The sequence below is a fragment of the Macrobrachium rosenbergii genome, chromosome 21, assembly GCF_040412425.1.
Source record: "Macrobrachium rosenbergii isolate ZJJX-2024 chromosome 21, ASM4041242v1, whole genome shotgun sequence".
Lineage (NCBI taxonomy): Eukaryota > Metazoa > Arthropoda > Malacostraca > Decapoda > Palaemonidae > Macrobrachium > Macrobrachium rosenbergii.
The window spans coordinates 8,257,767-8,271,742 of record NC_089761.1 but is presented as its reverse complement, the minus strand read 5'-3'; the positions used below and the strand labels follow the sequence as shown (position 1 = coordinate 8,271,742).

At 36.6% G+C, this 13,976-nt stretch overlaps 1 protein-coding gene across 1 annotated transcript; it reads right to left on the bottom strand.

The window, feature by feature from the left end:
• Nucleotides 1-1,826: 1,826 nt before the first annotated feature.
• LOC136849668 (uncharacterized) lies at nucleotides 1,827-8,841 on the bottom strand. Its single transcript, XM_067122998.1, has 2 exons — nucleotides 4,983-8,841; nucleotides 1,827-2,898 (listed from the first exon to the last, which is right to left on the bottom strand). Exons 1-2 carry the CDS (start codon nucleotides 7,033-7,035, stop codon nucleotides 2,504-2,506), a joined length of 2,448 nt encoding a protein of 815 aa, XP_066979099.1. The 5' UTR covers nucleotides 7,036-8,841; the 3' UTR covers nucleotides 1,827-2,503.
• Between the last annotated feature and the right edge of the window lie 5,135 nt (nucleotides 8,842-13,976).

Below are 13,976 nucleotides of genomic sequence, written 5' to 3'. Positions count from 1 at the left end.
GAAGAAAAATTATTATTAGAATATTTCTAAAATCAATTTAAACTTAAAAGACCAGGTAATGATTGAAACTTAGAAAGAACTGGGAGTAAAAACTAAAACAAGAAGTGACGGTAATACATAGGCTTAAATTTAAAAGTCCAAAATATATAATACAGATGATAATCTGAAATTTATCACTAAGATCCTCTACAGAAAACAATGGAGGTCAAGACGTTGTTGATATGAGTTGTAATTTGGAAGTGTTATGAGTGAGGAGGAAAGACTTAAAAAGGATGGTTGATGGTGTGAATGATGCAAAGGAAAAGAAAGATCTTAATGCATAGCTAGATGAATAAAGTGGTTCATGTTAATTCTTTTAGATCCCTTAAGACACTTTGTAAGTTTTTCTCTCTCTCTCTCTCTCCTCTCTCTCTCTCTCTCTCTCTCTCTCTCTCTCTCTCTCTCTCTCTCTCTCTCTCTCTCTCTCTCTCTCTCTCTCTCTGAAAGGCAGTTTTTTTCTAATTCAGACACGCATACCTATCATCTAAGTTTCATATCACAACATTGATAAACAATAACAGTTAATATGAAATATATTCACTAGACAATGTTGTTTGTTAATGCTTGCATAAATAAACCTCTGTATTTTAATAATTCTAGAAACGCTGGAATGACCTTCGAAAAAGAAAAGCTTCTTAATAATTTTAGAAATATAGACGGATCTTTATTCTACCCACCTGTGGTCGATTAGCCCTTGTAATGACGCGGCCGGTCATCCTTATAATTGTGCTTTATTACTGAATCGCCCTCTTCTCTTTAATGTTCCGCAAATGCACAGACTATTTCTTTTTCCCCAGACATTCATTAACTAAAGTCTCACAAACTACGCAAAGGTTTAGGAAAAAATGCATAGATATCCCTTAAGGCAAGAGCAATTACTGCCAGAAGGTCAGCATATATTACTGAATTTATTGGCCTCCGTTTTGCATTTATGTGTGCTTGCATAATTATCTGGTTTACTTGTTAATAGATAGTAGTAAGAGTTAAACACTTGTGTCCTTATCTTGCTTAGTTATTGCAAAAATATAAAGAATAAATAACAAAAAAATTGCAAAAAACAAGAACAGATTAAACGAAATAAGAATTTTGAAGTGAAAGGTAATCTATTCTCTTTCATTAAAAGGGAAAAAAAAATCAGTCAGCTTTTTCATCTCAGGCAAATGAGGAAAAACACAAAGGGAAAAATTATATACAAAGCCACCTTCTGATAGAACAAGCGAGTTTACTCAGAGAAAAAACGTTGTCCGCATACAGTTACAGCTTTCTTTTGGTTTCTATTTGGTTTATTTTGTTCAGTATTTTACCACACTAAAAGCCTGCCTTTAGGCATAAACAAGCTCAATCTAAATAGTTCAAAAAATAAATTTCCAATAGTTTTTTGCTACTTGCTGACAGTATGATAGAAAATTCGGGGAATTTATAGATAACGAATCGTCAAAGAATTTTGTAATTAGAAAGCGGAATGAAAGCAATATTAGTGTGATACCTAAGACAGAACTGAAAACAAAAATGCCTCTTGAAAGTTTTATATGAAATCGAAGAGTTCTAGGCTGAAGATTTCAGGACGTGGGATACCCGTGATCAGTTACACACACACACACGCACACACACACACACACACACACACGCACACACACACACACACACACACACACACACACACACATATATATATATATATATATATATATATATATATATATATATATATATATATATATATATATATATATATATATATATATATGTCACAACCCTTAATTTGACCAGCGCAAATTTCTTAATACTCAACTGTCAAACCAGGAAGCCAAGCTGTGAAGTGTACCTAACCTTGGTGACAAAGGCTAAAGAAATGATGACCTGCAGTACACCACAACAACTTACATATATAAAAAAAATATATCACCAAAAAAATATATCTGTTTCAGCCCTTCATGTATAATTGTTATACTGATACCAACACTGCACACTGCTCCACTGTTCAAATAAAATAAGCACTGAATGTATTATAGTCAATATGCCGGTTATAGAAACACTTGAACGATTTTTATGATTATAATTAAACTTCCCAACACCAAAATAAGAAAAATAATTATATGAATAAACTTCTTACAACTTGACACTATTAAAATAATAATAAATAATGAATAACACCAATACGCAAATACACGAATAATAATAATAATAATAATAATAATATGATCACTGACAAAATAGGTATGTACACGATACAAGCTGAAATTCCTCTCCCCATTAAGGAAGAGGGAGGAAACAAGGTAATTTTAAGGAGTGACAGAACAGGGACTTTAAAGAAGAAACTTAGGAGGTATTACAAATATACATATTTAGTGAGTTTTGCACTCACTAGATGGCGGGCAGTCACATTCCCCCCCCACTGAGAGGGCTCTACGAAGTGGAGCAACTGAAGAGAGTAGCGCATGACAGGCCGCAAGTCATGTTCAGATTAGGATGTAGTTTGAGGTATCCTGGAGAGAGTATCTGCCAATATATTTTGTGGACCCCGAATGGCTTGCAGTTTAATGTTGAATTCGGAGAGGATGTACGACCATCGTAGAAGCTTATTATTCTTCAATTTCGCTCGATCCAGGAAGATCAATGGGTTGTGATCTGTGTATATGATCACGTGCTGGTTGCCCTCCAGATACGGTTTGAAGTGGAGAAGAGCAGCGATTATGGCATAAAGCTCCTTCTCAATTGTTGCCCATCGTGTCTGGGCTCCTTTGAAGTACCCCGAGTAATAGGCAATGGGCATGAGATGATGCAGAGGCGGAGGAGGTGTGGCCAAAGAACTTTGATGTTGCTGCATCAAGACCCCCCCAAAGCCAGTTCCGGAAGCATCTACATGTAGATAAAAGGGTTTATTAAAGTTAGGCGTTTGAAGTATGGGTGAAGATGTCATAACTGATTTAAGTTGATCAAATATACAGGTATGTTCTCTAGTCCATTCAAAGTTAATTTTAGGAGATGTTAATGAGTACAAAGGAGCAGTTATGTTGGAAAAGTTTTTGATGAATTTTGAGTAATAAGAAACCATCCCAAGAAAAGATTTTAATTGCTTACGGGTGGTTGGCTGAGGAAAGTCTAAAATAGTCTGTACATTTGTACATTTAGGCATAACCTTACCATTTCCAATAACATGCCCAAGATATGTTACCTTCCTAAACAAAAGGAACTTTTAGCTAGATTTATGGTTAACCGAGCCGTGGATAACCGTTGAAAAGTTTCTTTATAGCATCCAGATGTTCAGACCAGGTGTTCGTGGCAACAACTAAATCATCCATGTAGACGTAGGTGTTATCAAGATCTCTAATCACCTCTGACATCAACCTCTGGAAGGTGGCTGGAGCATTGCAGAGGCCGAAAGGCATGACCCTGTAAGAATACAACCCAAAAGGGGTTATGAATGAAGATATTTCTTTAGCTTTATTAGTAAGAGGGACTTGGTAATATCCTTTAAGGAGGTCTATTTTAGTTAGATATTTAGCATTTCCAATGTTATCAAGAATGTCAGATATCCTGGGAAGAGGGTAAGAATCCTTTATTGTGATGTTGTTGACTTTCCTATAATCTGTACACATTCTATACTGTCCATTAGGTTTAGGTACCAGTATGCATGGAGACGCCCATGGAGACAGACTAGGTTCTGCTAAGTTATTATCAAGTAAATACTTTACTTCTTGGCGCAATATCTCCAGCTTTTTCCTACCACACGGTAAAATGGTTGGCGTATGGGAACAGCACCTGGTTCTAGCATGATGTCATGACTGATAATGGTACAGTCCTGGGGTTGGTCTGAGCACACTTCAGGAAAAAGAAAGTAAAAGTGAAGTTAGTTCCTGTTTTTGAGAAGGCTCCAACTGATTTAAGAAAGAGTTTAATGAATTTAATATCTCACTGTTTGTACAGTCCTTCCATGAAAGTAAGTTATCTTCATTAGAGGAGTCAGAATCCACTTTCTGGCAAGGTTGTTCCAATTTTCTTTATGGCAGTCAGAAGATACTAGGTGACCAATTACTGGAGTAGGACCATGGTAGGATTTTAACAGATTTACATGTACTAGTTGTGATTTTTCTTACGGTCTGGAGTACTAATGAGGTAGGTTACCTTACCATGTCTATGAATAACTTCGTATGGCCCAATATATCTCTCTTGAAGAGGTGCTCCTGCAATTGGATGGTAGATCAGTACTCGTTCACCTGGCTGGAAGGACCTCACCTTAGCTTTCCGATCATACAATCTCTGCATCTTATTCTGTGAAATTGAAATATTGTTAAATGCAAAATTGTACATATTTAATAGTTTCTCTTTGAGGTCACTTAGGTAAGAGGAAACGCTGGAGACTGTTTCTATCTTTTTGTTTATGATATCCTCTTTGACCATACTTAAGGTTGTTCTGGGCTTTCTGCCGAACATTAGCTCAAATGGGGATATACCAGTAGAGTCATTAGGGACACTTCGCAAGATATACGTGAGTAGATCTAGTTCCTCATCCCAAGTCTTTGAAGTCTCACTTATGTACTTCCTTAGTAAGCTCTTTATCGTTTGATGGACACGTTCCAGGGCCCCATTAGTCTGTGGGTGATATGTTGTGGCATACACATTACGAATGCTGAATTCTGCCATTGCTTGCCTGAAAAGATTGCTGGTGAAGTTGGTCCCTTGATCACATTGGAGTTCTTTAGGAAACCCAAAGGTGGTAAAAACTTTAAGTAGCTGTCCAATGATCGTTTTTGCATGGATATTTTTTATGGGTATTGCTAGAGGATATCTAGTGGTAGGACATAATACTGTTAATAAATATTCATTTCCCCTTCGAGTTTTTGGTAATGGCCCTACGCAATCTATGATTACTTTATCAAATGGATTTTTTGGCACTGGAATGGGTTGGAGAGGAGCAGGTGGAATGGACTCATTGGGCTTACCGGTGACCTGACAATGATGGCACTGTTGAACGAAATCCTTCACATCTTTCTTCATTCCTGGCCAGAAGAAGTTCTCAGCCAATCTGTCGAAAGTTTTGTGAATTCCCAAATGAGATTCGGTGGAGTGAGCCAAGTCCAGCAATGACTTTCGGAAGACCGAAGGTACAACAAGTTGATGTTGATCTAGCCATGTATGGGTGGACGGAGATTTGGATGGTCTGAAAAGGCGAAAAAGAAAATCTTTATCCTGATAAAAACAAGGAGTTTTGGATAAATCATTAATGTCTGAGACTTTCTTCCAGCAAACTGCTAAGCTGGGATCTGCCCTCTGATGATATTTGAAATCATCTTTATGGATATCGATGATGTCTAGTGCCGCTGTAGTTCTATTTTGCTTATCTAGGTTTGCTTTTTCGTCTTCTCGGGCTGACCTGGTAGCAACTTGTACTATCTCTGCTTCATTGGTAGGCTGTTTGTCCGTATTTTCTTTATTAAAAATGATCTGTGGATCAGTGATAATCAGATTTGTGTCAAGTACCTTTGACCCAGCAAGGTCGTTACCCAAGATTACTTGCACTGACGAATGAGGTAATTGTTTGTCAGTTACTGCAACGACAGTATCACCGTCAAAATAAGGACAACATAACCTTACCTTAGCTAAGGGTAAAGTGGTGCTGGTAGTTAAATCTGTAACTGTGATGTACTCATTAGTTAGTTCCAGTGGTAGATCTTTGGTCACGCTCACAATTGTCTGAGTAGAACCTGTGTCCCTTAAACACTCAACAGGTATACCATTTAATGACCCTGCGCAGGTAAATGCTTTGAATGGATCTTCCTCTTGTTTTGGAATTGCTACATGGAGAGTCTTTTGATGGGATTGATTAGTTCTCGAGGAAGGTTGTTCAGGTTTGCTGGTGGCAGATTTCACACTGTCAGATCTTTTACATTGAGGCAAGGGGCAGTGCTGAATATCATGACCTTCCTTCTTGCAGTACGAACACACCTGTGAAGAATATTTATAAGATTTATGAGAGGATACAGATTTGGACTGTGAAGGTTTGTATTTATGGATTAGTGCAAAATCATCAGCAATGCTAGCAGCTTTCAGTGCATTGGTTTCGCCTTTATCCATTATGTGTGTGGCTATATTTAAAGGTAGCTTCCTGATTAATTCCTCTAACACAATTAAGTTTTTAAAGGAGTCAAAATCTTGCACTTCTGCCTTACTTAACCATTTATTCAATTGCCGGATCTTCAGTTCGCAGAACTCTACAAATGTCTGTGAAGCACTTTTGAAGGAGTTTCGGAAGTTTTGCCGATATCCCTCAACAGTAATGGCATAGGCATCCAATATAGCTTTCTTAATAGAATCATAATCTTTGTTAGTTAATAACTGAGAAGCAACAAAAGATGCCTTACCCTTAAGATGGTTTCGGATGAGGAGAACCCACTTATCTTTAGGCCAGTTTAAAGTTGCGGCAGTGTCCTCGAAAGTTTTAAAGAAGACTTCAGGGTCACGTTCATTGAACTCTGGTACTAGTTTGGTTGCCTTTATAAGGTCAAATGGATCAGGAATTTGCTTTTCATCTTGTTTAGTCTTTAGGAGAATAGAAGCCCTTTTGGTTTCCCTTTCTATTTCTAACTCATTGAGCTGTCGTTGATGTTCTAGTTCTAGAGCAAGTTTCGCTTCTTCCGCTTGATGGTGTAACTCTAGGCTTCTCGCTTCTGCTTTGATTTTTTCAGCTTCTGTTTGACGTTGCAACTGTAGTACTTGCATTTGCAGTTTCAATTTCTCCATTTCTGGATCAACAGAAGGCGTTGCAATTGCTCCTGTAAGACTTCGTAGATCTTCCACGTCTTCATCGCCTTCATCAACTGCTTTCTTCTGAATAAGGAACTGCAGAATATCATTAATTAATCGGGCTTTGACATGAGATGGATCTACAGTTATATTCCAATGTTTAGCAATGATCAGCAATTCCTGCTTCTTCGCATAACGCAAGGTTAGAAGTTCGGTTTTAGGAGTAGACAAAAATTTCTCTACATTGAACATTATGGAAAGTAAAAGTTATGACTGAATACTTACTAAAACTTATTATATGGAACAAGTACTATAAACTTCAAAAAGAACGTTTATAGAGGACTGAGGAAACTATGAAACCCTGATGAAAACTAGATACTTAAGCTGATACACAAGAGGAGCAAAGATAATGCTTATGATTATGCTAGACAATTTTATCTGATTCTGACAAATTGTCAACCTATCCAACAAGGTATTCAAATTTTCAATGCAAAAATCACAAACTAAGCAACTGTTCGGCAATAAGAGCACTCAAGCACCATAATACTAGCAATCACAAAAATATATTTCATATGTTTACTGATCACAAGAAACTAACACAAATTGACTGTAAACTATGAACAACTATCTAATATATAACGAGAAGCTTGTAAACTATACAAAACTACATAAGCACGATATAATCCTAAGACAGCCAAACTACGAGTACCACTCGTTAACGTTCAAAAATATCTTTATGCCAATGATGAATAAAGGTAGTGGCAAAATGAACAAAGTCACTCGCGAGGTATCGGTAGTGATGAGCGAAAACTACCGTACTAGCAGCGTTCGCGGACGTAAATAGAGGTAGTGGCAAAGTGAACAAGTCACTCACGAAGTACCAATAATGCTGAGCGAAACTACCGTACTAGTAGAGGTCGCGGAAATACAAAGTACAAAATTATAAACGTTTAACAGAGTTAAGAGACAAAATATAAATGATGGGTGCCCAGCTATCCATGAAGTTAAAGACTTCACAAAGTACAAATAACGCAATTAAGGACGCTGATCACGATGGATCTTAGACGATCCGACGGACGAGGAAGGCGTAAATACAACGGGTGGACGAGAAAAAAAAATGAGGACGTCCGATGTCGCAGCCAGATGTGTCCGTAAGGGTGGCTCGTATGATGGGGCGGGCTTAAATGATGGCAGGCTCAACTGCCGATCCCTAACGACTAACAAAATACGCTGCCGATATTTCCTCCAAAATACAGATGCCTAGAGAGCTCACGGAGCAGGAGAGGAGATACCATGTACATACCGTAGGAAATATGAAAAATCAATATAAATAAACTTACGCACAATAATTGGAGTCTTACGTGCAGGAGTGTTCAGATGGGTATCAGGTTACACACTGAAGAAACAGATCCCGGTCAGGCCCCCATATATGTCACGGCCCTTAATTTGACCAGCGCAAATTTCTTAATACTCAACTGTCAAACCAGGAAGCCAAGCTGTGAAGTGTACCTAACCTTGGTGACAAAGGCTAAAGAAATGGTGACCTGCAGTACACCACAACAACTTACATATATAAACAAAAATATATCACCAAAAAAAAAAAATATATCTGTTTCAGCCCTTTATGTATAATTGTTATACTGATACCAACACTGCACACTGCTCCACTGTTCAAATAAAATAAGCACTGAATGTATTATAGTCAATATGCCGGTTATAGAAACACTTGAACGATTTTTATGATTATAATTAAACTTCCCAACACCAAAATAAGAAAAATAATTATATGAATAAACTTCTTACAACTTGACACTATTAAAATAATAATAAATAATGAATAACACCAATACGCAAATACACGAATAATAATAATAATAATAATATGATCACTGACAAAATAGGTATGTACACGATACGAGCTGAAATTCCTCTCCCCATTAAGGAAGAGGGAGGAAACAAGGTAATTTTAAGGAGTGACAGAACAGGGACTTTAAAGAAGAAACTTAGGAGGTATTACAAATATACATATTTAGTGAGTTTTGCACTCACTAGATGGCGGGCAGTCACAATATATATATATATATGTATATATATATATATATATATATATATATATATATATATATATATATATATATATATATATATATATATATATATATATATATATATATATATATATATATATATATATATATATATATATATATATATATATCTTCTTCTTCTTCGTCTTTAACGTGCATTTTTCCCATTATTATATGGGGTAAGCACGATGCCTTCTTTTGAAGGACTTTGATTTGGCGGTGGGGTAGGCCGTAGCCTCGATCGGCTGCCCTGCCTGACATCGCTTAGACCCCGGTAGCGAATGTGTACATGTTACCAAATCCCCAGCTCCCTTTCTCCCAGCAGCGAGGAGAACTGGGCGAGTAGGTTGACAGTTCGAGACGTGTGAGGTGTCTGTTATGTTTTTGAAGGTGTTGGAATGACTTTGTTTATGTGTGTATTAATCTGTAACACCCATTTGCTTTCAGCAAACCTATCCGTTGATTACATACGTAATCCCGGGGTGTCTACACGGATAGCAAAGTGTCCACCTCTCTGACCAGTCGGCTGCGGGGATTGAACCCTCGCCATAGACTTCTATGAAGTCTGAGGTTGCTGCTTCTACCAACCGAGCCATCGAGGCCCCATATATATATATATATATATATATATATATATATATATATATATATATATATATATATATATATATATATATATATATATATATATATATATATACGTGTGTGTGTGTGTGTGTGTATGTATACACGATGAAATGATCTTATTGTTAGATAAATATCATACTGTTCGAATTATAACTTTATTTTACGTGGTCGCTTCAGTTTACAGTTAGCTGAACAATAGACAGACTTGTATTTTAAAAGGTCGTTTTAACCACAAAATAAAGAAAAATGTGGCTGTTTTATATCATTCCAACGACAATGAATTCACAATGGAACTCATTTCTCGATAGATATCGAAGATGAAGAACAATCTGACGTTGTCCCAGTCCCGTATTGTGTTTTATCAATAGGAAATCCTTTCAAAAGAAATAATAAAAGAATGTGATCCAAAAGTTTAATGTAGTTCATTCTTATTCGCTTGGAGTTTTCAGGGTGAAGCTGATTAGGAAGTAACTGCAATTAACGTGCTAGTTGTGTGAGTAAAATTCTTTTTGAGATTGACAGCTCAGATTCGTCCGGATGAAATAATATTTTTGTGTAAATCTCTCATTTTGAAAAATTGTAGAATTTAGGCATTTAATTATTCAGACCAGGGACGGATGCGAGGTAAATCGTGCAGTGATAAAATAATTACTACATAAAAATCATATATCAGTAAAGGAAGTGTAGTAGTACTGGTATGTGTCGTGTTTAAACGACCACAATAAGGAAAATTCCACCTTCAAAACTAAAAAAAGAAAAGAGATACTCTTTTAGAATAAAAAATTTCAAACATGACGTCACGCAGCGTTTTTTAAGTAGAAGTACAGACCAAGCTGGGATGACGTAAAAAGGGCTGAACAGTCGTAATTTAGGAAAATAGTTTTGCCACCGGCAAAAGAAAAATGACAGCTTATGCAGTTAAATAATTCAAGCCAAAAATGGAGCAGTCCACATTTCACTTGGCATGCAAATGCAAGACCATTGTTATTTACATTTATGGCGCAGGAACTTTTATGTCAAATATTTATGCAAATATCCATGAGCCACGCATATTCCCGAGCAGCTCAGTTTTACGATGTTTATTGTCAAGAATTATGGTGGCTATCCTTTTGATAGGCAAGAAACCCACGGAATTAGTATTTGTTGCTTTTAGTCGTCATTTGAAAGAACTGATTCATAAAAAAAAAAGATAATATGATCATGCAAATCTTATTGCTTTTAATCAGTCTTAAATGTACAGGAAGTGTCTCAGAGACATGTCTCAGATCCATATCTGTTCGGTCATTATTGTAACTAGAAAGATTAAATGATAAATTCAACCTCAAGGAAGATATTTATCAAACTTGATCCCAGCTACCACTCCATAATGTGCTGTACATTAGCGATACTGTGAACCTGAGAATTGACAATACCTTGTGTTAACTTATTTCTGTCTTCATGGAGTGATAAGTGAAAGCCTTCAAAAAGTGAACTGGATCTGCTTTGTGTTTTGATGATTAGAAAATGATGGAAATATTGTGAAATGTGAGTTGCAATAGTTAAAAAGAGCTTAAAGCTGTCACTCGGGCAGATAGTTGATCAAAGGAAAATGATTCCTTTAACATTTACTGATTTTCGGCCTGTATTGAGGCTAAAATTCTAAATATTTTATATATCGAGTTTGTCTTGAAAGTTTTTTTAGTTTTATAGAGTAAGCTCGAGTATCACTTGGGCTTTTGAGTAAGAATTCTTTGAGCTTTACTGAAGGTTCGAGAATGACTTAGAGCCCTGGGTTTTCAGTATGACATAGGAAATGAATATCACTTCATAATAGGCTGATTTGAGTTTTGAGCATAATATGACTTTAAGTGTGATTGTCAATATAGGGTAACTTTAACTTTGAGTTATACTTGATCTTTTCCGTATAACTTTAATTTGGAGTCACCTGAAATGTGATACTGTCTTGTGCTTTAAGAGTGACTTCAAATTAGGATGACTTCAAATTTGAGTACGACTTAAGATTTTATTTCATCTTAGTTAAGAGGGATTTGTACTTTGAGTATGACCTAGTCTTTGATTGTTACCTCAAATAAGGCTGACTTGAGCTTCAAGTATGAATTAAGCATCACATGTGACCTCAGTGCATATTACTGTCTTGTATCTCAAAAATGACCTGACATTAAGTATAACATCAATCAAGAGGGACTTGTATCCTAGCATGAGCTGGGAACTGAGTATATTGAGTGTGATTTTAAATTATGACGTCTTGAAGTTCTACTACGAACAGGGCCTCAAATATGGATTTAGTTCGGAATTATTTTCATATCCAATAAGACGTATGGCTTGAGTAGAACTTTTAAAATGGGAGCACTTTAACATCGAACATGATTAAATATGGCTTCAGCTAAACGCGATTTCTGCTTCATGTACGGGATGGTCTTCTACTTATTGAAAGGGATTTGAATTACAACCTCTCCTGAATGCTCTGTTTTTTCTGATTCACAAGGTGATCAGCAGGGCATTTGTGACTCTTGTGTTGAGGAGCCTGACTTTCGCACAGTACGAGCCTTTACAAGAGTCATGTGTTTGTTCGAGTGACGTCACTCGGCCCGTGAACAATCGCTTTTGTTTGTAAACAAATCACGTGATCCCGTTAAAACAAAAGACCCATCTTAATATTACCTTGCACCTCAAGCATGACATGAACGCCAAGTATAACTTCTAAATAGGGTGACCTAAGCTTTGAGTGTGTTTCTACTTTGAATGAGTAATGAACATCAAGTAATCAGGGAGATTTTAGCCTTGGTTGAGATTTAGGCATTGAACACTTATTTTAAATTAGTGTGACGTGAGCTTCGAATTTTCATTTTGATCGGGACTTGAGCCGTGAGGATGACATAAGCTCTGAGAAAAGCTTCATTTTAGAGTGTGGCTTATGTTACAAGTATGAATCGAGATTAAGGTGTGACTCATTTTTGAGTGGTTTGAACTTCGAGAGTGCCACAGGACTTTGATTATTGACTTCCACTTCGCTCTTTCTATCCTAACATAATTCCAAATTTAAAGGGAAATTTAACGGGATCCTTCCACAACCCTACCTCTACCCAGGGCTCCCACCAGGGAATCTATTTCAAAATATGAACTGAGTTTAAAAGAGATGAAGTGCGGTCTAATGAAATATTTGCTCGTATCAAGGAAAATGCAACCTGTGCTTTTCATACATTTGAGATTGTAAGGTCGTAAAAGTCCCTATTTTCACATTTCAGCTATCATTTAGAATTGTAGGCGAACACAATTTCTGATGCATGATAGAAATGGCCCGAAGAATGGCTATTCTATATATTTATGATGCGTGATGCAACACAAAAAAAAAAAATCTTCCATATCGAGATTGAACGCAGTGCCGCAATAGTTTTAGGCAAATAGTATTTTCAATTTAACTTTTCTATATTAATTGTGTTAGTGTTTTGGCGAGCCATGAAAGCAGTTTTATTTTGATCGTTTGAAAAGTTTGAATTCTGAATAGGTGAAGAAATTAACCTGGCCTCAGGCTCTGCAGTAAATAGACGCATAACAACGGCTGTCTGGTCGTCTAAAAAGGTTTGGAATCGGTGAGTGTAAATGTAAGTGTCCGGACAGTTCGCTACTGGACCGTTCGTATCCAGACATTTCGTTACCGGACGCTCCGTTGCTGGATAGTTCGTTACTAGGACCCTTCGCTACTAGGACAATGCGCTACCTGTATAATTATTTAAATACTGAATACCTTGTTAATGTAATTATACCATCCATCTATCTTGTTTCATTTACGAACCACCAAATACAGCTTGAGTACTCAATAGCTTGTTATTGTAATTATATCTTTTATCCATCTTATTTTATTTACCATCCAACAAGTCCTTTTTTAAAAAGTTTTTGAACCCTTAGTCAGTCAAGATGCCGAGGACGATTACATCCAGAAGAAAACAAATCAAGTTAGTGGATGATTTGAATTATATATATGATAAACAAAAGCAAAATAGTGACGGAACAAAACAATATTAGATGTGTGAAAATAGGAGATGTAAAGCAAGAGTGCACCCAAACATAGATGAGGAAAATTACGTGATAATAGAGGTAGCTGGTGAGCATAATCACACCACCACAGCATCATTTGTCAGTGCAAAATTTGCCCAAAACCGAATAAAAGAGGAAGCACTTGAAACCCAGGACTCCTCTCGTACTTTGCTTGCTACTGAATTGAAAAATTTGCATGAATGTGCTGTAGCTGAACTCCCTTCTGCATCAAATTGAAGCCGTAATATACGCCGTTAGAGGCAAAAGGAAAATAAATGTCCTCAATCCCAAAAACATGGCAAGGTTATCTGATTCCTGAAGATTACGCCAACTAAGTAATGGGCCGTTATTTCTGCAATATAATAGTGGTGAAGATGATCTTGAGAGGATTTTAATATTTGCATCTGAAGATGGGTTAAGGGATTTGAAAAACTTTAAAGTATG

Coding starts and splice junctions, on each gene's coding strand:
- LOC136849668 (XM_067122998.1), bottom strand. CDS start 7,035: ATGTTCAATGTAGAGAAATTTTTGTCTACTCCTAAAACCGAACTTCTA. Junction 2,899..4,982: donor CCATCATTGTCAGGTCACCG/GTAAGCCCAATG, acceptor ATCTACATGTAG/ATGCTTCCGGAACTGGCTTT.